The sequence below is a fragment of the Phacochoerus africanus genome, chromosome 16 (genome assembly GCF_016906955.1).
Source record: "Phacochoerus africanus isolate WHEZ1 chromosome 16, ROS_Pafr_v1, whole genome shotgun sequence".
Classification (NCBI taxonomy): domain Eukaryota; kingdom Metazoa; phylum Chordata; class Mammalia; order Artiodactyla; family Suidae; genus Phacochoerus; species Phacochoerus africanus.
In genome coordinates, this window is record NC_062559.1 from 32,824,399 (window position 1) to 32,851,683 (window position 27,285).

A 27,285-nucleotide genomic window follows, 5' to 3' on the forward strand; every position below is an offset into this window, starting at 1 on the left:
GTAGTCTAATATCTGTACTATTTGGCTTCTTACCTAGTTAATAAAAAACGGTTATATCTAGTTTTAGCAGACTTGTATTTAACCACTCTGAGTAAAGATGAGATCAGCTCAAGTAATTGCCATGGAACGCGCCTTCATACACAAAAATGAAGAAGGAGAAAGGGAGAATTTTTCAGTGTCACAGATTAGAAACCTAAAAAAAAAAAAAATAGAAGAGTCAGATATATAACAAAATGTGACAGTGAGAGAAAAGACCAACTGTCTTAGAGAAAAGCAGCAGGATTATTCTAGAGACGTAAGTATTTTTTTTGGTAGGGGCAGAGCCCTTGTATATCTTTTAAAATGATTGGTAGTTATGATAAATACCCCTAATGTCAAGAAAAGATTATGTTCATTTAAGTCACTTTTAAGGAGACAGATAAGACTCTGTTAACTCTTAGACGATTTCCATTCCATATAAAATATATTCTCACTCAAACACTAGACCCTTGCCTTTAAAGAATCATGCCCTATCATAAAATTTTGTGTTGTTAAAAAATACTGGTGTAGATTACCAAAAAAAATGTTTATTTCATAAATAATAGATGAGATAGTTGAAATAAAAGTATTTTAAAATATCACTTAGAAAAAAAATATCACTTTAGGACAGGGTCATGAGTGAATATAAATATGCATTTCAGTTAACTTTATAGTTTTGAATTTATCCAATTTCTTGCCAGATCTGATTTAGTTTTTTTTTCTTTTTTTCTTTTTTTTTTTTTTGCTTCAGTAGCTAAAAAGTGTTTTATTAGGGGAGCTCCAGTCGTGGCGCAGTGGTTAACGAATCCGACTAGGAACCATGAGGTTGTGGGTTCGGTCCCTGGCCTTGCTCAGTGGGTTAACGATCCGGCATTGCCGTGAGCTGTGGTGTAGGTTGCAGATGCGGCTCGGATCCCGTGTTGCTGTGGCTCTGGTGTAGGCCGGTGGCTACAGCTCCGATTCGACTCCTAGCCTGGGAACCTCCATATGCCGCGGGAGCGGCCCAAGAAATAGCAAAAAGACCAAAAAAAAAGTGTTTTATTAGGAATAAAAGTGTCAGATCTGTTTTTTTGTAACTCCCTCGTATTTGCATTTTTAGGTTATCTTCAATCTTTAAGTTTCTTTACCAGGAATCTTGATAAGCTACTGTTTCATGAGGCTTCGTTTAATTAAAACTAATAATTCAGTCTATCTATTGACTTACCTGGGGGCAAGGAAACTCAATATGTTGTGGTATGCTGCTAGGGAATAGTAGGGATATGCCACTGATACTCCTCCATGTTTTGGAACTCACTCTCATCTAGAATTCAGGTAACCCTATGCAAAAACAGGAAGCTTGACCACCAGATACAAGGACTCTGGGGGTATGTGTATTAGTGTTCTGCAGAGGAATAGAACCAATATAGTCAGTGGTTTTGTGTAGAGAGATTTATTTTAAGGAATTGGCTCACATGATTGTGGGGGCTGGCAGGTCCAAAATCTGTAGGGCGAGAGAGCAGGCTAGACACCCAGGGAAGAGGTGATGTTGCACTTGGAATCTAAAGGTAATCTGGAGGCAGAATTCCCACGTCCTCAGGTGACCTCAGTCTTTTTCTGGTAAGGCCTTCAACTGGATGAGGATCATGCACTTTTATAGAGGGTGCCTTCTCTACTCAGAGTCTTCCAATTTAAATGTTAGTCTCATCTAAAAAATACCTTCACAGTAATACCTAGACTGATGTTTTATCAAATATCTCTGGGTACTGTAGTCTAGTCAAGTTAACACATAAAATTAACCATCATAGGGCGTCAGTGTCGATTCCTATATCAGTGAAGCTTAATTTATTATAGAAATGAAAATCACAGATTAGTTTAAGTTCTAATATTGGCTTCCCATACTAAGAGATGAGTTTATATATTACCCATTTTTAGGAACATGTAATGGATGCCCTTTACAAATAGCCTTACTTGTTAGAACTCAAAGAAAATATTTACAAATATTTAATTAAAAAATGAGCTTTCAGAAGTAAATGACTGACATATAGTAAAACTTCACGAATTTGAATGTCATGATTATTAATGACTCATCAAAAATTTATCTTTGCTATAAGTGAAAAAAGGATTTTTAAACAAGTAAGTAATAACTCTTACTGTTGGGATATTTAAACATTTAAGAATGGGAATTTTCAGACTTAAAAATCATTATAGACATTTAAAAAACATTCTTTAGTAATTTTATCATCTCAAAATTATTGTTACCTTCCACGTATATGTTATTTTTACATTGTTGCTTTCAAAATTCTGTTCTGTTTTCACCAGCACAGTAAACATACATGTCTTCTGTGGTCTTTATATTTATTTATTTTTAATAGTTGTAATAATAATTCATAAAATTCATGTTTGATATCTTCTGCCCTCTTGCCCTTAAGATAAAATTTATAATGACGTTGCAAATTAAAGGTATGAATATTTCAGTGCTCTTGCTAAACATTTCTATTTTGTTTTACAAAATGAGTTACAAAAGTTGCCACAAATAGTATTCAGGTTGTATAACATAAAAGCTCACCACATCCAAGGAGAAGCTATTCACGTAGTAGGCATATATACTGACTTAATTGAGTGGGGTGGTCTTGCCTCCTGCCCTACCTTGGAGCAGTGGGAGAGAACACCATTATTCATAAAACAGTACCCACACATTCAAAACATGGCTTGTTCTGTCCCAGCTATGCTGGCATCTCAATAGTCTCCTCCCCTGCCCATTTGCTGCTATTAGAGGCCCAACATTTGCTCACATCCCACTCTGACACTGATATGCTTATCTTATTGGAGGTGCCATGGTGGTTGTAATAGGTTGCTAACAGTGTGTGTACTTCAGGATTTACAACATGTGTGACCCATGCATTTGCACAGCCAGGTTGCTTCTCTTGGCTTTGGAAAACCTCTCTGGGCAGTTATATACAAAATTAGTTTATATTGAATGCAACTTTTCTAATAACTTTAAAACTGTCCTTTAACAAAAAATATGTTGTGCAGAGATGCCAGTATTACTTGGCTCATATTTGCTCCTTTTAATCCTTATAATAAACTCCAATTTCTTTTTTTTAACTTGTAATTCAGTTATTAATTTCTACTGCCATTGTGATTTTTCTTCATTTTTAACATGAAATGAAGATCTTCATTTTAACTGAATTTCCAAGTTAATTGTATACTTGTCTATATTTATGGCTTCAAAATAAGCAACATAGGATTCAAAGTGATCTATAAGGAGCTAGTGTGTACATATATATATGCACAGAAAGCTCTCAGTTCTTTTCCTGCCTCTAACTGCACAAGCAAATATTCTGAATAAACTTCTAAAATTATTAGTGGCTAATATAAAGGCTTTTTTCCCCAAGTATGATGGGGTAGGCATAGTTCTGAAGATGCCCACCCACCTCTTGCTGCCAAAATTTTCATTTCTTGTTTGTTCAGTCAAATAATAATCTAGGTACTGCTGTCAAGAGACTTTACAGATGTAATTAAGGTTACTAATCAGTTGGTGAAGATAGAAAAATTATTTTGGTGGCCCTAATCTAATTATGTGAGCCCTTAAAATCAGAGAACTTTTCCCAAATGTAACAGAAGAGGAGGGGAAGATTTAAAGTATAAAAAGGATTCAGCATTCTGTTACTAGCTTTAAATATGGGGTGGGCTATGAGCCTTGATATACAGGTAACTTCTAGAAGCTGAGCAGATAACAAGAAAACAGGGCTCTCAGTCCTACATCCCCATGGAACTGGATTCTGCCAACAACCTAAATGAGCCTAGAAGTGGATTCTCCTCTCACAGAACCCTCAAATAAGAGCCTAGACCTGCTAAAATCTAGGTTTCAACTTTATTACACCCTAGGCATGCCTGAACTTCTAACTCATAGAATTAGGTTGTGTTTTAAAGTTAAGCTTGTGGTAGTTAATCACAGTGATAAAAAGCTAATACATGAGATATAAGAACTTTACATTACTCATGTGTAACAGCCATTATTCTGTAATTACAATGATCATGCCCTTCTCTGATCTCTGTATATGGATTTTCTGGGTTATCTTTTTGGTTGTTTTTGTTTTTCAGATTTTTTGCTTAAAAAGTAGGTATTTGTACTTTTCTCATGAATCCCCTATCTCTGATCTCAAAAGTTTCCCAGAGCAGTTTTTTAAAATAAGTAATACATAATTAAAAGAGGAGTCTATTAACAAAATTAATTTGGACATTAAGCTAAAATTATTTCTTAGTTATAGAGCTATTATATAGTCATATGCCTATAGCTCTTTAAAAAAGAGCTGCGTATTTTCCACATTCATTGACCTATTGACAGAGGAGCATCTTGCATGACTATTTGATGAAATGCACTTCAGGAAAAATTGTCCCTTCAGCTGTGAAATATTAATGCCATAAGCCAACGCTTGTCTTCTCTTTTCCTTGTTAAGCCTGACTTCATCTACTTAGTGTGGATTATTTAGCCCATAAACAACCTTTACTCACACACTTAATCTCCCTCCAATACGTTTTTTGCTCTTTGCTACCAAAATATGGAGGGGAAGCTGAAGTCTGGCCTTACACGTTGCCATCAAAAGCAATAATTTCTAGCAGTCATAATTCCAGGGATTTGTGATATATATAGAAATGAAATGGGTTGTACAAAATTCTAAGAATGACTTGCTAAATAAATAATAATAAGCCAAGTCTTTAATCAGAGTCAGTGGTTTTCTTTTTTAACCAATTTTTCTGTTCCTTTAAGACATGATTGAGACAAGAGGGCAGGTGGAACTAATGATTTTTATGTGATCCAAGGTATCTAGTAATAAATTCTACCCATTTATTTGTCATCTATTAGCCCCAAAAGTTGGCTTTAGCAAAGTTTCTCATGCATATGACTGTCATGAATTCAAGGAGTGACAGTGCTGTTTACATACTGACTCTCAAAAATACATTTACTTATTTTTTCTGCTCAAGAAGATAGGTCAATGATTTCAACCACTTTAACCATAGAATCTTCTCTTCAGAGGAAACAGTTTACGACCTGGTCAAAGAGTATAGAAGTTGAAGACTTCTGATATCTCACCTATCTACTTTTGCTGTCTCCTGAATGGACTCTGGAAAATACCTACAGACTTGTAGAGAGCACTCGGAAAAAAAAAAAAAATGTTGTAAACTGCATACTTAGGTAAATATTGCCAGGTTTTCTTAAGTAATGAGAAAAAAAAAATTATGCTTTACAGCTCCCTCTTAATATGTCTTAAGAAGTTCAAGATGCTGTTGTTGACGCTGGCAGCATGCCAGACAAAACTTTGTAGGAAATAAAAATCTTTTAAACTGCTTAACCAACAGAGTGGGAATTGAGGAGAGAGTAAAGAAATATGATCTTGTATTATAACTGTTTTAGAAAAAAGAACAAAGACGGTATTGAGTAAAAAACAGCATAGGAAATTTTTTTCTTTTTTGGGTCACACATGTGGCATATGGAGGTTCCCAGGCTAGGGATTGAATTGGAGCTATATCTGCTGACCTACACCACAGCCACAGAAACGTGGGATCTGAGCCCTGTCTGTGACTTACACCACAACTCACAGCAACACCAGATCCTTATTAACCCCCTGAGCAAGGCCAGGGATAGAACCCGCGTGCTCATGGATGCTAGTCAGATTCGTTTCTGGTGAGCCATGACAGGAACTCCAGCATAGGAAATTTAAATAGAAAGTTATCATTTGAACAAGCCTATACATTTTTACATATAATAAGATTTTTCTTAACACTTTTGAAAAACTGGCAAATGAAGTTAGAAGACTATAAAATCTCAAGTTTTAAAAATGTTTTCAAATAATACAGTTTTAAGATTCTCTGCATAAAAGTTTTTCTGTCCAAAGAAGCAAAATGAAAATTTACTAAGGAATGTAAATAAACATTTCAAAGAGGCATTAAAATGTAGAGGAAACATAACAAACTTTCTAGCCAAACTTTGTTTTCTAATCAGTACATTTACTTTACAGAATGTAAATGAAGAGACTGCATATTTGCTGAAATTAGGAACCAGTCTAACTGTATTTCAATTAGCTGTCCTTTAGAAAATCAGTTGTTTCCTAACTAATCAGACTTTTGACCTATTATATAGATTTTCCTTATCAGAAACTAATTTTTCCAAATATTTGCCTTAACAACATTAGTAAATTCATCCATTCCTTTTTTGTTTTGATTCTCATAAAGTATAATATTTTTTTTTCTCAGTCTCTTTGGGATCATATTTTGTATGTCCAAAAAGAAAATGGCTTTCAAGTATAGGGTTTACATACAGCCTAGTGCACATTTAGAAAAATGTGTACTGGTGCCCCAAAGTAGTCTCCAGTGAGCATTAACGTATGCCAACAATGCTGCCATAGACCACAACATTTATCACAACTGTTTAATGCAATTACAATGTATGCATCACATTCCTTTTAAACATTCTTAATGATAGCAGATTGTCTACATTGGTTGAGTTTGATGTTAATTTTTGAAGGTATGTTTCAGGAGACAATGATATAGCTATAAGAACCCCTGAGAAGGGCTATCTGAGGGTTATAGGTGTTTTAGAAGGGAATTTAAAGAGCATATATCCTAATAAAGAAAGCTAAGAATTAACTTGAGAGGAGTTCACAGATTTACTCAATAGTTCTATCTCATATCCTGTGTTTGTGAATACTAAGTACTCTAAACTGAAGTGAGAAATAATTATACTTTAATAGTATAGTCTAGGGATATAGGACCATGTCTTTTTTTAGTCATTAAGTTCAGAGATTTTTTGTGATTAACTGAGGCAGCTTTCAGGAAAGAAAGAGACAGAAGAATATCTACTTGGTAACTTTTCTGTTCCCATGAAGACCAACTCTGCTTCTTAAAGTTGCATTCAAGTTGTCTTTTCATATTTAAAGTTAATCGGAGAATACATGTAAGGATAACTTGATCCCCTTGCTGTACAGTGGGAAAATAAAAAATAAATAAAAAAATAAAGTTAATCGGCCTTGGAGTTCTCATTGTGGGCCAGCTGTAACGAATCCAACTAGTATCCAGGAGATGCAGGTTCGATCCCTTGCCTCGCTCCATGGGTTAAGGATCTGGCTTTGCCATGAGCTGTGTTGTAGGTCACAGACACGGCTCGGATCCCAAGTTGCTGTGGCTGTGGTGTAGGCTGGCAGCTGTAGCTCCGATTTGACCCCTAGCCTGGGAATTTCCATATGCCACAGGTGTGGCCCTAAAAAGACAAAAAAAGAATAAAAAGAAAAAAAAAATCTGCCTTTTACTTAAATCTAGTTTAAGTGGTTCCTTGCAACTAAACTATACCAGGCCAAGATAATGATTCTGTAAGGCCTGGTCTTCATCATCACTGCCTATGCATAGAAATTCAGATGATCTATGTATCATATGTACATTGCTTTCTAGGGGAAAAGATCATAGATTTCATCAGCTACTCAAAGAAGTTTGGTACCTGAAAAGATTAAGAACCATTGGTAGAGAACCTAATGCTGAGTCTCTTACTGCCTAAGTGTAGTGCCCCTTTCCATTCTGCCTCCATGTTGGGGCAGCAAAGGATTTTGATTCATTTTTGTTGCATCTGACAATGCCATAATTATGCCAATTTTTATCTTGTATATGGCACACTGAAAAAGTGCCCCTTAGAGCTTTGCTGTTATTGGGTGTCTACTAATAATCTGATGGAATAGATTTTCATGAAATTTGGCCCTCAGCAAAATTCACTAGGTAATAATTTTTTAATGAGTCTTGGTTTTTATTAATTTGATTATTTTCAGCTGGATATTGATATAGACAGGTTTCAAATGGTAAAGAGTGGTATTTTATTCTATCAAGAACTGATCCTAGAAATTTAGAATTAGAATGGCCTTTGGAGGTCATCTACTCCAGTCCTTTCATTTTACAGATGAGGAAACTGAGATGCAAATAGTTTAAGTAAAATTTCTAAGGTTACTTGGTAGTAAAACACAAGTAAAGATAGAATCCTGTTGATTATCTGTCTCCATAGCTTTTTTTTTTTTTAACTGTACCAAACTTTTGATAACTGTTATTATTTACTCCTTGTCCCCATCTATGGTATGAAGTTAACACATTTAATCATTATACACTATGAAGAAGGTGTTATTATTTGCATTTTAGCAACTGTTTATACATTCTATATGTAATAGTTTGCATCTGCTAAGCTGCAACTCCCAGTCTATCCCTACTCCATTCCTTCTCCCCGCTGCCCCTGGCAACCACAAGATTGTTTTCTGTGTCTGTGAATCTGTTTCTGTCTGTAGGTGAGTTCATTTGTGTCCTATCTTAGATTTCACATATAATATTATATGGTATTTGTCTTTCTCACTTAACTTCACTTAGTTGTATCCATGTTGCTGCAAATGGCATTATTTCATTTTTGTGGCTGAATAGTATTCCATTGTATGTATGTACCACATCTTCGTTATCAATTTCTCTGTCTATGGATATTTAGGTTGTTTCTATGTCTTGGCTATTGTGAATAGTTCTGCTGTGAACACAGGGGTGCATGTATCTTTTTGAATTATAGTTTTGTCCGGATATATGGCCAGGAATGAAATTCTGAATCATATGGCAACTCTATTTTTAGTTTTTGAATTAGCCTCCATACCTTTTTCTGTAGTGGCTTCACCCAGCTTTTATTCCCACTAATAATGTAGGGTGGTTCCCTTTTCTCTACACCTTCTCCAGCATTTGTTATTTGTAGACTTATTAATGATGGCCATTCGAGTGGTGCAATGTGGTAACTCAGTAGTTTTGATTTGCATTTCTGCAATAATTAGCAATGTTGAGCATCTTTTCACATGCCTCTTGGCCATCTTTATGTCTTCTTTGGAGAAACGTCAATTTAGTTCTTCTGCCCACCTTTTGATTGGGTTGTTTTTCAGTTGTTGAGTTGTATGAGCTCTTTGTATATTTTGAAAATTAAGCCCTTGTTGGTCACATCATTTGCAAGTATTTTCTCCCATTCTGTAGGTTTTCATTATGGTTTCCTTTGCTGTATAGAAGCTTATAAGTTTAATTAGGTCCTGTTTGTTTATTTTTACTTTTCTGTTGTGTTCTTTAGGGTCTCTGTTGCCTTATTGATTTTCTGTCTAGAGGATCTGTCCTTTGATGTGAATAGGGTGTTAAAGTATCCTACTACCATTGCATTCCCATCTATTTCTCCTTTTATGCCTGTTGGTATTTGTTCTCTGTATTTGGGTGCTCCTGTGTTAGGGACATATATATTGATGAGTGTGATATCTTCTTGAATTGATCTTTTAACATTAAATAGTGTCCTTTTTTTCTGGCCTTCATTTTAAAGTCTGTTTTGTGTGATATGAGTATTACAAATCCTGATTTCCTGTCTTTGCCATTCACATGAAATAATTTTTTTCATCCCCTCACTTTCAATTTATATGTGTCCTTTGCCCTAAGGTGAATCTCCTGTAGGCAGTGTATTGTAGGGTCTTGTTTTTTGTCCAATCTGCCGCTCTGTCTTTTGATTGGAGCGTTCAGTCCACTGACATTTAAGATAATTATTGATAAATATATGTTTGTTGCCATTTTAAAGTTTATTTTCAGGTTGATCCATGTTCCTCCTTTGTTTCTTTTTTTTTTTTTTTTTGGTTGGATGATTTATTTTCTGCTCGTTTTGTGAATGTATCTTTTGATTTAGACTTGTGGTTGCCTTATTTTTCAAGCATGTTTGCCCCTTCCTATATCTGCTTGTTTTAGCCTGGTAGTCAGGTAGGCTCAAACACATTCTTAAAAAAAAAGTCTAGATTTTCTCAATTTCTTTCCCCACATTTTATGATTTCAGTATCCTTTTTTAACATCTTCATGTTTATCCTTTTGCTGTTCCTTATGCTTATTGTTGCTTTTACAATAGGTCCCCCCCCCCCTTTTAGGATTTGTATACTGACTTATTTAAGTGATTACTTCCCAATTGTGATTTCCTCCATCCTATTTCTTCTTACTGCTTTTTAATTTAGATGAGCCCTTTCAGGATTTCTTTTAGAGTGGGTTTAGTATTGCTATACTCTTTTAGTTTTTGTTAGAAGGAGAAATAAAGAATTTCTCCAACAATTTTAAATGATATCCTTGCTGGGTAGAGTATATTCTAGGCTGCAATCTTTTCTCGTTGAGAGCTTTGAATAGATCTCGCCACTCTCTTCTGACCTGTAGTGTTCTGTAGGGAAAAGAGCTGATGGCCTTATGTAGGTTCCCTTGCAATTAATTACTTGTTTTTTCTCTTGCTGCTTTTAGAATCCTTTCTTTGTCTGTAACGTTTGTCATTTTTATTATACTGTGTCTTGGTGTGGGCCTGTTTGGGTTCCACTTGTTTGGGGCCCTCTGTGCTTCCTGATATCTGTTTGCTTTAGAATTGGGAGGTTTCAGCCATAATTTCTTCAACTATATTTTCAGTCCCCTTTTCTTTTTCTTCGCCTTCTGGAATCCCTATTATGTGTAGATTGGCCTGCTTTGTATTATCCCATAGATCTCTTATATTGCTTTCATGTTTTTTCATTTGGTTTTCTGTCTGCTGTCCAGATTGGGTCATTTCCATTATTCCGTCTTCCAAGTCACTAGTTGGTTCCTCTGCATTATTCATTCTGCTCTTCAGTGGCTTTAACTCAGTTTGCATCTCTGCAAATGAATTTTCTAATTTTTCTTGGCTCCTCCTTAGAGCGTCTAGTTCCATTCCTAAAGTAATCTGCATTATGGTCTATGTCTGCTCTTAACTCTTTCATATTCACCCGTAATTCCTTCCGTATTTTCACTGTCTCCTTTTTGAACTCAGCGTCTGTTAGACTGCAGAGGTCCGTTTCAGTGTTTGCTCCTTCAGGTGAGTTAATTTGTTCTTTTAACTGGGAAGGGTTCCCGAGATGCTTCATTTTGCTTATATTTTTCTTATTCTGTGAGTTTAGGGAAACCAACTACTGGAGTCTTGGAGGGCTGTTTATATGCACGAGTGCCCCTGGGTTTTTCGTGTGGTCTTCCTGTTTATCTTTGGCATGGGAGTTTGGATGCTTGTGGGCTCTTTCCTCAGTGTGAGCAGGCTGTTGTCCCCTGGATAGGGTGCTGCGTGTGCTTCTGGGGAGATGGAGGCAGTGGTCAGGTCTAGTAGCCAGTGCCTGGTTGCTGGGCCCTTGACAGTAGCAGGGACCCATAGGAAGGTTGCACAGGCTTCTCCTAGTTTAAGGGCTGTGGGAAGTGGCAGCTAGGCTGAGGAAGGTGTAGGCAGCACCCAGAGCATTTGGCAGTGTCAGTGACAGGATGTGTGCATTCCCAGGGGCGTGAGAGCAACAATGAGCATTTGCAATGCCCTCCTCAGTGCCGACCTCTGAGATGACTGGGGCCACAGGAGGTGCCTGTTCATGGACCCCTAGTGGCAACACCCACCTCTGGAGTCAGAGATTACTGTGATGATTTGCTCCTACCACCTGTAACCCATGCAAGAATCACCCCATCCCGCTTATCCCAGGAGGTGCTACCACCCATAGTGGGTGTAAGAGGGGCCATCACCCATAGCCCATGTAAGAGGCACCTCACTGCCTGTAGCCTCACCCTCGAAAAGTGCTCATGTGCAGTGAAAGATATACCTATGTCAGTCCATCCCCCTCCTCTTGCCCTCCCCAATAATGGTGCCTTGCTTTTCCTGAGAGCCCAGACCTCCCAGGTTCCCTCAGCTGTGGCTTTTTCCTCCCCAGCCCTTGGTGCACTGCTTCCTAGCTCCCTCAAGCTCTCTCCACACCACCAACGTATTCCTCTCTCTATAACTGAACTCTGGAGCCTGGGTCACAGTGCCCAGCCCCTGCCTGAGCGCTTCAGGCTCTGGTATCTGGGGGTAGTGGTACCAATGATCTTTTTGCAGCTTTCTCTCTCTCTCTCTGTTTTGCCCTCCTTGGTCCAGCTGCTGCACTTTTCTCTGTGGCTTTGAGATCCCCCCCGTCTTGGCTGATCTCGCTGTCAGTTAAGTGGTTTCTGAGGGTATGGGTTCCTTTCCTCTTTCTCAGCTCCCCCTCAGGAGTGTTGCTCCCATCCTAATTCCTTTCTCTCTCTCTCTTTTTTTTTTTTCTACCCAGTCACGTGGAGGGTTTCTTGCTCTTTCTTGGATGTTTAAGGTCTTCTGCCAGCATTCAGTAGGTGTTCTGTGCGAATCATTCTACATGTAGATGGGGTTTTTTTGATGTGTTTGTGGGAGCAGGTGAGTACAATGTCTTAATCCTCCACCATCTTGATCCTGTTCCCACAAATTGCTTTTTAAAAAGAAAAGAATTGCCTGAAAGTTTCTGCAAAAACTAGAAACTTTAAGGATCTTCAAGCCATTTGGAAAGCCAAAATTAAAAAGAAAATTCTATGAGTTCCCATTGTGGCTCAGTGGTAATGAACCCTAATAGTACCCAGATGTGGGTTTGATCCCTGGCCTCCTCAGTGGGTTAAGGATCCTGTGTTGCTGTGAGGTGTGAGCTGTGGTGTGGGTTGCAGATGCAGCTAAGATCCCACATTGCTGTTGCTGTGGTATGGTCTGGCAGCTGCTGCTCTGATTTTGACCCCTAGCTTGGGAACTTCCGTATGCCACTGGTACAGCCCTAAAGAGGAAAAAAAAGGAAAACTTATAGAAAGGAAAAATAAAATAATTAAAATAAATAACTCAGCTAATGACCTGAATTAAAGAGGAAATTATTGAACTGGGTGAGACAGAGTAAATGAAATTATCCAGAATACTACATACAGACAAGAAAATACAATTTACAAAAAATCAAATTCAAATAAAATTGTTAAAGACATGGAAGATAAAATAAGGTCTTAACTGCCTGTCAGAGTTGCAGAACCAGAGGAAAGAATGGAACAGAAGACCTTTACTAAAAGAAATTCTAAAGATACATTCCATGCAGAACGAAAATGATCGCAGATGGAAAGTCTGAAATGAAAAAAGGAATGAAAAGTAAAACAAAAAAAATGGTAAATATGTTGGTAAATCTAGACAAACATTTATAAAATATACAAAAAGACTAACATACCCACAATTTAACAGAATTGTGATCTCAGGCATTTGTATGTTTTGAGAGAGGTCTAAGATTCTTCTGTAGTTAAGTATACATTTTTCTAAAAGAACAGAAACTATGAATTTTTCAAATCAGTAAAATGAAACAATGTGGAATTATTAAAATTTAATAATTTTAACAATAATTTAACAATACATTCACCTGGAAAGCTTTTGAAAATGCCCGGACTTTATCCTATATCATTTAAATCAGAATCTTTAAGTAATTTTGAACCTCCCAGGTGAGTCAAAAGAGAGCAAGGAGGGGAGGAAAGAAACTTGGAACAAATATCAATGCAAAGTAAGATACTAGCTATAAATCAAAATATGTAAATCACATTAAAGTAAATGATCTAAATATTCTAGTTAAAAGACAGAGTGTTAGAATTAATTTAAAAATCTAGTTTATGTTGCTTATGAGAGATATATCCAAAGCATAAGATTACAGAATAAATATTACTTCTAGTTTATGTTGCTTATGAGAGATATATCCAAAGCATAAGATTGCGGAATATTTCTTCTAGAGATAAAGAATATTTATCATAATAGTAATAGGTGTGACTTACAAAAGAATATAACTGTTCAATTTGTGTGTGTTTAATAGTGTAGCTTAAAAATAAATAAAGCAAAAATTGACAGACCAAGGAGTTCCCGTCGTGGCGCAGTGGTTAACAAATCCGAATAGGAACCATGAGGTTGCGGGTTCGGTCCCTGCCCTTGCTCAGTGGGTTGACGATCTGGCGTTGCTGTGAGCTGTGGTGTAGGTTGCAGATGCAGCTCGGATCCCGCGTTGCTGTGGCTCTGGCATAGGCCGGTGGCTACAGCTCCAATTCGACTCCTAGCCTGGGAACCTCCATATGCCAGGGAGCAGTGCAAGAAATAGCAAAAAGACAAAAAAAAAAACTGACAGACCAAGCTACAGTTGTTTGGGGGAGGTTTTTTTTCACCCAATATTACAGCTTAATAAATTGCAAAACTCTAAGGAAAATTTTAAGAGTAGTAACAACTAATACCTTTACATATGTTTATTACCTGACATTCATTAACAGTTAATATTTTGCTACACTTGTGCAATAATTCAATGTCTGTATGTGTAGACATATTTTTCTTTTTGTTTCTTTTCTGAACCATTTGAGTTACTTCAACCTTGAATACTTTAGCATGTATCACCAAAGATACATAGAGGACATTTGCCTGCATAACCACAATACAGTTGTTGTCAAACTCAGGAAATGTTGGTATTCTTCTTAAAAAAACTTTCTCCTTTTCCTGTTCTTTTTTAAAGTTCTATTAACTGATAGATTTTTTTTAAAAATTCAATGTACTATAATTCATTCCTATCATTATTATAGTGCTGCAGTCATCCCAGATTAGGCCATTGGAAACTTATATAAGCTACGTTCTCTGACCTTTTAATATGTTCCTGTAAGATTTTGAGCATTACCTTACTTTCTTGTACAAGATAATATAGGCTCATCTTTTGCTTTCTCTGCTTTAATCTTGGAATGCCTTTCTTTAAGAAGTGTGAGTTTCTTTCACAAGGGACCAAATTATGGTATTATGTATCCTCAGTGCTACTGGGACATCATTGCATCTATACTCTATTATATATTATATATATTTAATTCTAGTTCATTACTAAAGAGTTCTTTCCCTGCTTTACCCTATTTTGATTTCAAATCTCCCAACTTTAGTTTATTTCTCTATATGCTCAGCCCTTCAGTACACACAAAATAATTTTAAAATGGCTGCACCAGTACCACAATAACAACAAAGTAAAATTCAGGATTTCTTTGCAGGTTTTTGTCCTTAAAATATCACCCACTGAAATTATTATAGTCATAATACTGTGTTCAGAGTTATTGAATTTTTTTTTCTTCTATGTTACTAGATAATAACTAGGTATATTAGTTTCTCTTCTTATTGTTTTGGTTTTTTTTTTCCCATTCCTGTGATTTAATTTTCTTTTCTGAATATGTGAAACATTAACAACTTAGAAAAGTTAAAATTACAAAGAAAGGTATACCCAGATATTGCATCCCTTCCTTAAAACATCTACCTCATTTCCAAATCCTCTAATTCTGGTTTATCGTTACTGAGGTTTGTTTTTTTTGTTTTTTTGCAAAACTGAAAAATACTATCATTCAAATAAATTTAGAGAGATCTTTTTTTTTCTTCCTCTTTAAAAAAAAGTTGGAAGATTTTTGTTGTTCTACTAATACTCTCTAATAAAAAAGAAATAAAAATCGTTTAACAAAGTATAGTCAGTTTACAATGTTGTGCCAGTTTCTGCTGTACAACAAAGTGACCCAGTCATATGTATATATGTATTCTTATTATCATATTATCTTCCATCATGTTCCATCGCAAGAGATTGGATATCATTCCCAATCAAGAACTATACAGTTCTTACAGTTAAGAGCTCCTTGTTTATCCATTCTAAATGTAATAGTTTTCATCTGTTAACCCGAACTCCCACTCCCTTTCCCATCCCCTTTGGCAACCGCAAGTTCATTCTCTGTGCCTGTGAGTCTGTTTCTGTTACGTAGATAGGTTCATTTGTGCCATATTTTAGATTTCACATATAAGTGATATCATATGGTATTTGTCTTTCTCTTTCTGGCTTGCTTTGGTTTATATGAGAATCTCTAGTTGCATCCATGTTGCTGCAAATAGCATTATTCTGTTTTGTTTTGTTTTGTTTTTTTAATGACCAAGTAGTATTCCATGTCTTCATAATCCATTCATCTGTCAGTGGACATTCAGGTTGTTTCCCTCTCTTGGCTGTTGTGAATAGTGCTACAATGAACATAGGGGTACATGTTTCTTTTTGAGTTACAGTTTTGTCCAAATAGATGCCCAGGAGTGGGATTGCTGGATCATATAGTAGTTCTATATTTAGTTTTCTGAGGAACCTCCATACTGTTCTCCAGAATGGTTTCTACTAGTTCACATTCCCATTAACAGTATAGAGGGATCCCTTTTCTCCACACCCTCTCCGACATGTTATTTGTAGACTTAGTAGTGATGGCCATTATGAACAGTGTGAGGTGATACCTCATTGTAGTTTTGATTTGGTCTTCTCTTATAAATTAGTGGTATTGAGCATCTTTTCATGTGCCTACTGGCCATCTATGTCTTCTTTGGAGAAATGTCTGTTTAGGTCTTCTGCCCATTTTTGGATTGGGTTATTATTTTAGTTGTTGTTGAGTTGTATGAGTTGTTTGTAAATTTTGGAGATTAAGCCTAGTCTGTTACATCGTTTGCAAAGATTTTCTCCCATTCTGTGGGTTGTCTTTTTGGGTTTTTTTATGGCTTCCTTTGCTGTGCAAAAGCTAGTTTAATTAGGTCCTATTGGTTTATTTTTGTTTTTATTATCATTATTCTAGGAGCTGGATCAGACAGGCTATTGCTGTGATTTATGTCACAGAGCCTGTGTTTCCCTCTAGGAGTTTTATGGTATCTGGCCTTACATTTAGGTCTTTAATCCATTTTGAGTTTATTTTTGTGTATGGTGTTAGTAAATTTCTAATTTCATTCTTTTACATGTAGCTGCCCTGTTTTCCCAGCATAATGAAGAGACTGTCCTTCCTCGACTGTATGTGCTTGCTTCCTTTGTCATAGATAGTTGGCCATAGGTGTCTGGGTTTATTTTTGGGCTTTCTATCCTGTTCCACTGATCTATATTTCTGTTTTTGTGCCAGTACCATATTGTTTTGATTACTGTAGCTTTGTAGTATAGTCTGAAATCAGGAAGCCTTATTCTTCCACTTCCTTTTTTCTTTTTCAATATTGCTTTGGTTATTTGGGGTCTTTTGTATTTCCATACAATTTTTATTTATTTTTTATGAGGTATGATCATTTTTTTCTCTACATTTTTATCATAGTTGATTTACAATGTTCTGTCAATTTCTGCTGTACAGCAAAGTGACCCAGTTATACATCTATGTATATATATATATATATATATATATATATATATATATATATATAATCTTCCATCATGTTCCATCACAAATGATTGAATATAGTTCCCAGTGCTATACAGCAGGACCTCATTTGGTTATCCACTCCAGATGCAATAGTTTGCATCTACTAACCCCCAGCTCCCACTCCATCCCACTCCCTTCCCCATCCCCCTTGACGACACCAAATCTGTTCTCTATATCCATGAATTTGTTTCTGTTCTGTAAAGAGGTTCATTTGTGCCGTTATTTTAGATTCCACATATAAGTGGTATCATATGGTATTTGTCTTTCTCTTTCTGACTTACTTCATTTAGTCTGATAATCTGGCTCCATCCTTGTTGGTGCAAATGACATTATTTTGTTCTTATTTATGACTCAGTAGTAGCCATATTATTTTTTTAAACTTTTGTTCTAGTTCTGTGAAAAATGCCATTGGTAATTTGATAGGGATTGCACTGAATCTGTAGACTATCTTCAATAGTATAGTCATTTTAACAATGTTGATTTTTCCATTCTAAGAGCATGGTGTTTCTTTGCATCTGTTTGTATCGTCTTTAATTTCTTTTATCAGTGTCTTACAGTTTTCAGAATACAGGTCATTTTGTTTCTTTGGGTAGGTTTATTCCTAAGTATTTTGTTCTTTTTGATGAAGTGGTAGATATGTTTTTTTCCCCAATTTCTTTCTGATTTTTCACTGTTAGTATATGGAAATGCAGTAGATTTCTGTGTATTGATTTCGTATCCTGCATCTTTACCAAATTCATTGATGAGGTCTAACCATTTTCTGATAGCATCTTTAGGTTTTTCTAGGTATAGTATCATGTCATCTGCAAACAGTGATAGTTCCATTTCTTTTCCAATTTGAATTCTCTTCTTTTCCAATTTGAATTTCTTTCATTCCTTTTTATTGTCTGATTGCTATGGCTAGGACTTCCAAAACTATAATGAATAACGGTGGTGAAAGTGAACATCCTTGTCTTGTTCCTGATCCTAGAAGAAATGCTTTCAGTTTTTCATCAGTGAGAATGATGTTAGCTGTGAGTTTGTCATATATGGCTTTTATTATGTTGAGGCAATTTCCCTCTATTCCCACTTTCTGGAGAGGTTTTATAAAAAATGGGTTTTGAATTTTGTCAGAAACTTTTTATGAATCTATCTAGTTGATCACATGGTTTTTATTCTTCAGTTTGTTGATGTGGTGTATCACACTAATTGATTTGTGGATACTAAAGAATTCTTACATCCCTGGGATAAGTCCCACTTGATCATGGTATATGATCCTTTACTATATAGTTGGATTAGGTTTGCTAATATTCTCCTGAGGTTTTTTTTGCATCTGTGTTCATCATTGATATTTGTCTATAGTTTTCTTTTTTTGTGGTATCTTTGGCAGGTTTTGGTATCAGGGTGATGAGCTTGGGAGTGTTCCTTCCTTTGCAGTTTTTTGGAAGAATGTTAGAAGAATAGGTGCTAACTCTTCTCTAAATGTTTACTAGAATTCGTCTGTGAAGTGATAAAATCCTGGTCTTCTGTTTTTTGGAAGTTTTTAAATCACATTTTCAATTTGAGTACTTGTGATTGGTGTATTCATATTTTCTATTCCTAGTTCAGTCTTGGAAGGTTGTACCTTTGTATGAATCTGCCCATTTCTTCTAGGTTGTCCATTTTATTGGCATATATTCTCTTATGATCCTTTATATATTTCTGTGGTGTCAATTCCCACTTCTCCTTTTTCATTTCTAAGTTTATTTATTTGAGCGCTCTCCCTTTTTTCTTTGAGCCTCTATCAATTTTGTTCATCTTTTCTAGGAACCAACAAAAAAGTTAAAAAAAAAATCTTTCAACATACCTTCTCAATAACAGAGGACAAGCATTCACAGTAAGACTACAGAGTATCTGAACAATATAATTAACAAACTAATAGCCATATATAGACTATTGTACCCCCATACTACAAAGTAATATTCATTTCAGCTATATATATAACATTTATATACAATTTTAATGAAAATTTGTAAATTTTAAAAATTATATCAAATATTTAAAATGCTAATTTATAAAGCAAATGTCAGACTCATAGGGTTGAATTGTACAGACAATGCTATTAAGCTAGATACGGGTACCAGATGGCAATTAGGAAATACTCAAAGGTTTTGACATTAGTAAATAACCTTTACCTCCCCAAAAAATCCATGAGCTGAAGAAATTGTAATAAAAATTAGAATATATTTTCAACTAAATAACACCTTTTTGTGATAAACTTTTTCAAAAAATGTTATAAAAATGCTTTTCATTATAACTTATGGATATAACTATAGCATTGCTTAAAGCAAAATTATAGTTAAATACATGTATTATAAAGAAGAATCTACCTCAAAAGTTAAAAATTAAAAAAGTGAAAAGGAAATAGTAAAAAGCAAGAAGATGGAAAAAGTCAACAGATAAAAGTTGAAATTTTATAAAAGTTGAAATTTTATAAGGGCTATATTAAAATTTGAAAGCTCTGAGTGAGACATATTACAAAAAACCAAAGTCACAAATAACCAACTTCAGGATTCAGAAAGGTGAATGATACTATACATAGTGAAGACATTTAAAAGATCACAGAAGTATAATGAATAACTTATTGCTCAAAATTTGACAGAATGACCTATGTTTATTAAAGACATTAAATCAGTGGGTAAAAATCTTTTCAAAAAATAAAACTTCAGGCCCAAATGTCTTTACCAGCAAGTTGTGGTAAACATTCATGGAAAAAAATGAATTCTATTCTTACACATACTCTTTAAAAATAGAATGAAAGGAATTCTTCTATGCTCTTAAGAGTTTAGCATAAACCTTGATATTAAAACCCTCTGTGGACAGTACAAGAACAAAAAATTATGGTCCAGTCTCACTTATGAACATAGATGAAAAACCCTAATTTATATATAACTCTTTTATATACATGTGCACACACACACATACATATAGTTTATCCTCATTGTTCAAAAATTCAGTATCTGCAAATTCATCTACTTGCTGAAATTTAACTCTGAGATTAGTACTCATGGCATTTTCAGAGTCGTTCATGGGCATGCAGAGTGGCAAAAAGTTTGAGTCATCGCAAACACACCTTCCCAGCTGAAGTCAAATAAGGCAAGCTCTGCCTTATCGTTTTAGTTGTCATGTATAAAAGTGTTCCTTTTTCAGTCTCTTCAGTAAACTTTTTGTTGATGATTTCACTTTTTTTTTTTTTTTTGGTTTTTAGGGCCACACCCACAGCATGTGGAAGTTCCCCGGCTAGGGGTTGAATCAGAGCTACAGCTGCCAGCCTACACCACAGCCACAGCAACACCAGATCTGAGCCCACGTCTGTGACCTGCACCACAGCTCACGGCAATGCTGGATCCTTAACCCACTGAGTGAGGCCAGGGATCAAACCTACGTCCTCATGGATACTAGTCACATTCGTTCCCACTGAGCTATGACAGGAACTCCTGATGTCACTTTTTTTTTTTTTTATTTTCCCACTGTACAGCAAGGGGGTCAGGTTATCCTTACATGTATACATTACAATTACATTTTTCCCCCAGCCTTTCTTCTGTTGCAACATGAGTATCTAGACAAAGTTCTCAATGCTATTCAGCAGGATCTCCTTGTAAATCTATTCTAAGTTGGGTCTGATAAGCCCAAGCTCCCGATCCCTCCCACTCCCTCCCCCTCCCATCAGGCAGCCACAAGTCTCTTCTCCAAGTCTTTTCTAAGGAGATGTTCATTTGTGCTGGATATTAGATTCCAGTTATAAGTGATCTGATGTCACTTTTTAAATGACCCTTAAGCATAATGTTAAAGTGCTGTCAAGTCTGTCTAAGCACAGAAAGTCTGAATCATGCCTTAAAGAGAAGATATGCTTCCGTTAGGCATGAGTTATAATTCTGTTGGCTGAGAGTTCAGGGTTAATGTACCATAATATATATAAGTAAGGTATCTTTAATCAGAAATACACATAAATCCAAGTTTTGTATTGATCTGGTTATGTAAATGTTATAACCAGAGGCCTAACCTTATATTGCCCGTAGGAGCATGGTTCAAAGATTGTGGCGACTTTCCAAACCAGAACCACCACATATAGTGAGAACCAACTATGTATAAATACATGAAACAAATCCTTTAAATTATGAAGAGAATAATTTACTATAACCAAATTTGGTTCTTCCCAATAATTTAAAGATTAAAGTTTTATTAATTCTGCAGTGTTATATTAATCTGTTTATGTGACAGAGTACACGTATCTCAGCAGCATTTGATACAATGCATTTGATAAAATCCAACATATATTTGTGTGAATTTTTATTTAAAAGAAAATAGCAAAATATGGAAGAAGCTTCTTCAGCTTTATCAAAGGGTTCTATAAAGAACCTGCAACAGTCATTATATTTAATGGTAAATATTATACTTAACATTCCCTCTGAGACCGGAAACAAAATAGTGCCTGCTTGTATTAGTCCTGTTTAATACTGTATTATAAGTTGTGGGCAAAGGAGTGAGGCGCAAATATAAATGGACGGGTGGGTAGATGGATAGCCAAGAAGAAATACAAATGTTATTTTTCATAGGTTATGTAACTATGCACTTAGTTACAATTCTCAGTATACAGATAAGCAGTTAAAATAACAGAAACTTAGTGAAGTTACTGGATACAAAATCATTATAAAAAATGAATTGTATTTCTGTAACCAACACTGAAAATTAAATTTTAAAAAATAGTAAGGTTTATCCATAGAAGAAAAGCAGTAATAGCATTAAAAATGAATTAACAAGAAGTGTAAATCCAACAGAAGATATATGGAAACCTTTTAAGAGAAACTGTTAAAGCTATCAGGAGACAGTGGAGAAAAAAACTAAGTAGATGGAGAACTGTGCCATGACCATGGATTAAAAGACTCAATACTGTAAAGATGTTAATTGATGTTTAGACTCAGTGCCACTTAAATCAAAATCACAATGAGATGTGTTGTATAAAGGTACTACGATGCAGCAATAAATGTGAATTAACTACAGAAACACAGATGACACTCACAGACTTAATATTAAATGAAAGAAGAAAGCCATGAATGCAAATGTGTAGTATAAAACCAAACTATACTATTCAGAAAACATTCAGTCATAGGTAGTAAGACTATAAAAGGAAACCAAAGGAATGATTATCACTAAAATCAAGATAGTAGCTACCATTACAATGGGGTGGGTTGGCATCAGGGAGAATCATGTTTCTAGGATACAGATAGTGTGTTATTTCTTGACCTTGGTGGTGATTACTTGGATGTTCTGTTCACGTTGTGATTTGTCTCTAAACTGTAAATAAATGTTTGATGAAAAAAATAATTACAGAGCTTAACCAAGTTTGAAATGGATTAGGTGTATTACTGAGAGTTTGTTATTAAGTTAGTCCATGTTATTAAGTTATTGGTGATTAGGTTGAGTAATTTGGGATGCTCCATCCAGGGGGAAATTTTTATTTATAAGAGGCACTTTTTTTTTTTTTCTTTTTCAGCCACCCTGTGGCATATGGAGCTCTGGGGCCAGGAATCAGATCCAAGCCCACTGTTGCTACCTAAGCCACAGCTTGGCAATGCTGGATCCAAGAAGCACTTTTTTTAAAAAGACCGTCAGAAATTTTTTGTTACTCAGTTTACTAGAATCTGTGAGTATAGAATTTAGTGTGAGGCAAATTCTGCTTTTACTGTGTTCGGGAAGATCACTTATTAGTGGACAAACCACAAAAGATTTAACATAGAACATGATATTGATAGCCAACAGTAATACCTACCACTTTTTGAGCATTTACCATGTTCTAGATACTGGGTCAAGCATTACAAATGCATTATCTCATTTAGTCCTGGAAACAGGTCTTAAGAGAAGATACCATTGTTGTTGACTCCCTATTACACAGATAAAGGACAGAGTCAGGTTTGGATTTTAGTTTCTGTGATTCTAAAACTCTGGTTCTTAACATGTAATCTACTAATGTATTAGTATTACACATTGTTATAGATTCTTATGTATTTTAACTAGTTATGATTTGAGTATTCAGATTTGTTAATTCAGCAGCAAACGTCAGCTTCATGCCTGACATTTCTGTTGCCCCTATCTACTGGGTCTTTTGTACTGTTTAGCAACTTGGAACCTGTGCCACAGAGGTTCACTGATCCCCTTCTTCCTTGGAGCTAGAATACTGTGGTATTTCAAATATTGCTAAACTTAATTCAGCTTTAAAGATTATTATTTGTTATGTACATCGCCTAAACTACATAGTAATCTACTTCCTAATTTGGCTGCAGTAGAGAAAATTACCTCTTGAGCCCTAGGAGCAGTTCTTTTTGCTCAGAAATTTTCTAGCTATTCCTTATATTTCCTTATACCCTCATAATTCCTTCTTTGGACACATTCTTAAAATTTTCTTGATAAAAATCTTTTAATTGGTTTATATTGTTTTTATGGTACTATAAAGTGTCATGTACTGTATTCAAATAGGTCTTCTATATAGTTCGTTTATAATTAAATGGTGATTATGGATACTTATATAAATATAGTAGGACATCAGGCTCTTATAATCCCAATTCTTTGCATTCCTTTTCTGAAAAAAAAAATCATTAGATTATATTATTTTGACTTAAGTACCTTTTCCAGGAGCTTAACCTACAGTCTGTAGTTTAACACCTCTCTAATGGACCATAAGGCAGTATGTTAGTCAAGGTGTAAAGAAAAAGAACCAAGATTCTGTTTTCACCCTCTTATTTTCCTGTATTTCTTTCCTTTATGTTTCCAGTATCTACTCATAATTTTTAAAAGAAAATTGATAGTAAGATAATGAAAATGGCATATATCTGAAGTTGATTTTCTTTATTGCTTTACTGTCTAAACATTAGGACTACAGGCTTCAAACCAGCAAAAATCCACTCTTTTCTTTCATCCTTATTTGCTATGCAGATCCATTTTAGTTGCATTTGACTAACTTTAATGGTCACATCTGGTTTTTATAAAAAATACTATTCTGTTATTGCTTTTCTCTTTGGTTGGTCCTTTTAAAATCCTTGAGACATAGCCATCATTAACAAGTCAACAAATAACAAATGCTAGAGAGGGTGTGGAGAAAAGGGAACCCTCCTACACTGTTGGTGGGAATGTAAATTTGGTACAATGACTATGGAAAACAGTATGCGGGTACCTCAGAAAACTACATATACAACTACCATATGATCTAGCAATCCCTCTCCTGGGTATATAGCCAGACAAAACTTTCTTGAAAAAGACACATGTACCTGCATGTTCATTGCAGAACTATTCACAATCGCCAAGACATGGAAACAATCTAAATGTCCCTTGACAGATGAATGGACTTAGAAGGTGTGGTGTATATACACAATGGAACACTACTCAGCCATAAAAAAGAACAAAATAATGCCATTTGCAGCAACATGGATGGAACTAGAGACTCTTATACTAAGTGAAGTAAGCCAGAAAGAGAAAGACAAATACCATATGATATCACTTAACTAAAATCTAATATACAGCACAAATGAACCTTTCTACAGAAAAGAAACTCATGGACTTGGAGTACAGATTTGTGGTTGCAGAGGGGGAGGGAGTGGGATCGACTGCGAGTTTGGGGCTAGTAAATACAAACTACTGCATTTGGAATGGATACTCAGTGAGATCTGGCTGTGTAACACAGGGAACTATAGTCGCTTGTAATGGAATATGATGGAGTGTGTGTGGGTGTGTGTGACTGGGTCACTTTGCTGTATAGCAGAAATTGGCAGAACAATGTACTTCAAGATAATAGAAAAAAATAAAATCATTGAGACAAATTAAAGTCCAAAGAAATCATTTTATTGACTACTGAGAATTAATTTGTGAATGAATTCTTTCGTCTACAAAGACAGTTTTCAAAGGGTGGCCTCTGTGTGTGGGGGGGGGTATTATTTTGAAAATAATACTAAAATGTCATTTTTCTTTTCTAACCATTTTCCTGTGAGTATAGGGTTAAATTTTCTAAAAACTTCATGGTATGAGATGTTACCTTGAATGCAAAGCAGATATGAGAATCCATATGTCTTCTCTTAAGCCAGACATTAAAGAGACTTGAAAAAAATGTAAAACATTAACTCACTTTTACTATTTGCTAATCTAGATTTTTATTTTAAAAGTATGATTTAATGTATAGTATTATTGTTGTATAAGTTAATGTTTTTAAACCACTCAGTCTTTAATTTCAAATATGGTATTATTGATACATAGAACCCACATACACAAAAGAGCTCTTCAGGGCCCTCAGTAATTTTTAAACATGTAAAGGAATATGATTGTTTTTATTCTCAAATGTTTTAATTTCCTCTTAAACTGTATTTCACTTTATAAAAGCATACTGAAAATAATTGTTTTTAGGTTGCTACAAACCTCAGGAAAGATCAGATTACTTGATGTTGGCAGCTGCTTTAACCCATTTCTGAAGTTTGAGGAATTTCTGACTGTTGGCATAGACATTGTACCTGCTGTAGAGGTATGTGTAGTTGTCTGTTTTGTTTTTTGAGATTTGAATATTTTACATGTCTGTTTACTAAGTAAAGCACTGTCTTTACATTCCTGAAAAGGCAAATATATTTCCTGTGTACAAGTTGATAAGAGATTATTTCAATTCAAAACTAAGTGGATATTCTGTCAAAATTTGAGCATTTAGTTAGCCTATGTTAATTTGAATAATAACATATTTGTCTTCAATTTGTTTTGTTTTTTGTTTATCGTCTGTTATTACAATCAAGAAACCTTAGTAGATTGCAAAGATTCCCAGATAGCTATAGTATTTGGGCTGTTTATTTGGGTTTGTCTTTTTTTTTAATGCTTTTCTTTCTAAAATACACTGTGATATAGAGACATTACAGAATAGTGGAAAGAGCAGGGGCTTTGGAGACAGCCACAATTTATTAAATTCCAGCCATTTGTACTTAGTAGATAAAACTACTTAACTTTTTACAAAGAATGTTTCTTCTACCTTTAGATTTTTTTTTCCCTCAGTGACATTAATTCATAATGTTTGCCATTTTGCTTTGAATATGGGGTGCCAGGCACAAAAATTCCTTTATAAATTACACTTTTATTGTTAACAAATAAACTCTTTGAGTCAGATTTTTTTTTCTCTCACTATATTCCCAGCACCTAAAAGAGTGCTTAGCATATTAAGTACTCATTAAGTACTTTTTGAATAAAAGGTTGAGATCTTACTTTCAGTCTTTCACTCTGAACCTCAGTCTTCTCTTCTGTACAGTGGGGTTGCTAATAGGCCAGACCTTATAGAATTGGTATCATGTTTACTTCAGGAAAAGTAAAGCACTGAGCAAAGTGCTTTATAGTGAGCACTTAAGGAGTGTTTGCTATTATTATTGAAAGTTGCTACATGGAGAGTCAACTTTCATGTGAATTTTTATTTAATATTGATGAGCTTGACTGTCTGTATTGAATCTGTGTAACACTGATGAATAAGAAAATGCTAAAAGTGTCACTAATACCTCTACTTTTAAAGATAGACACATACTTTCTTTATAGTAAAGTAGCTATTCTTAGCTTACCACTGCAGACAATTCCTGTGTAGTCAGAAGCTCTAGTTTTAAAGTGCAGGTATATTTGTATATAGAGTCTGTCCTCTTCCTTCCTCAAGACACACCTTAGAGATGTCCTTCAGGGGCTGCTCAGACATGATGACCATTTGATCTCCTCAGGCTTAAATATTATTCTTAAAATATTGTTTGTTTATGGATAGGGCTATAAATTTTCAACTGTGAAGTCATTAGAGTGAAAGAATTACTATACATTAAGTTCAGTAGTAGAATCAGACTTTTACAGTTCTAGAGTCCTATAACTAATTTTGAAATATATGTACATAAAAAACTAAATCACTTTGCTGTTCAGTAGAAATTGATACAATATTGTTAGTCAACTGTACTTCAAGAAATTAAGTTTTTGGGGTTTTTTGTTTTTGTTTGTTTGTTTTTTTTTTTTTTTTTTTTTTTTCTATTTTGGCTGCCCTTTGGCATATGAAATTCCTGGGCCAGGGATCAGATTCTAGCCACAGTTATGACCCACAGATACAGCAATGTTGGATTCTTTAACCCACTGTGCCAGGCCAGGAGTTGAACCTGTGTACTGGAGCTACAGAGATGCTGTCAATCCTGTTGTGCCACAGCGAGAACTCCA

At 35.2% G+C, this 27,285-nt stretch overlaps 1 protein-coding gene across 1 annotated transcript in view; it reads left to right on the forward strand.

The window, feature by feature from the left end:
* The window catches only part of BMT2 (base methyltransferase of 25S rRNA 2 homolog), a 103,334-nt gene that overhangs the window by 55,237 nt on the left and 20,812 nt on the right, over positions 1–27,285 (forward strand). The window contains 1 exon segment of the mRNA XM_047763392.1: positions 25,483–25,597. Coding sequence (XP_047619348.1) covers positions 25,483–25,597 — 115 coding nt within the window.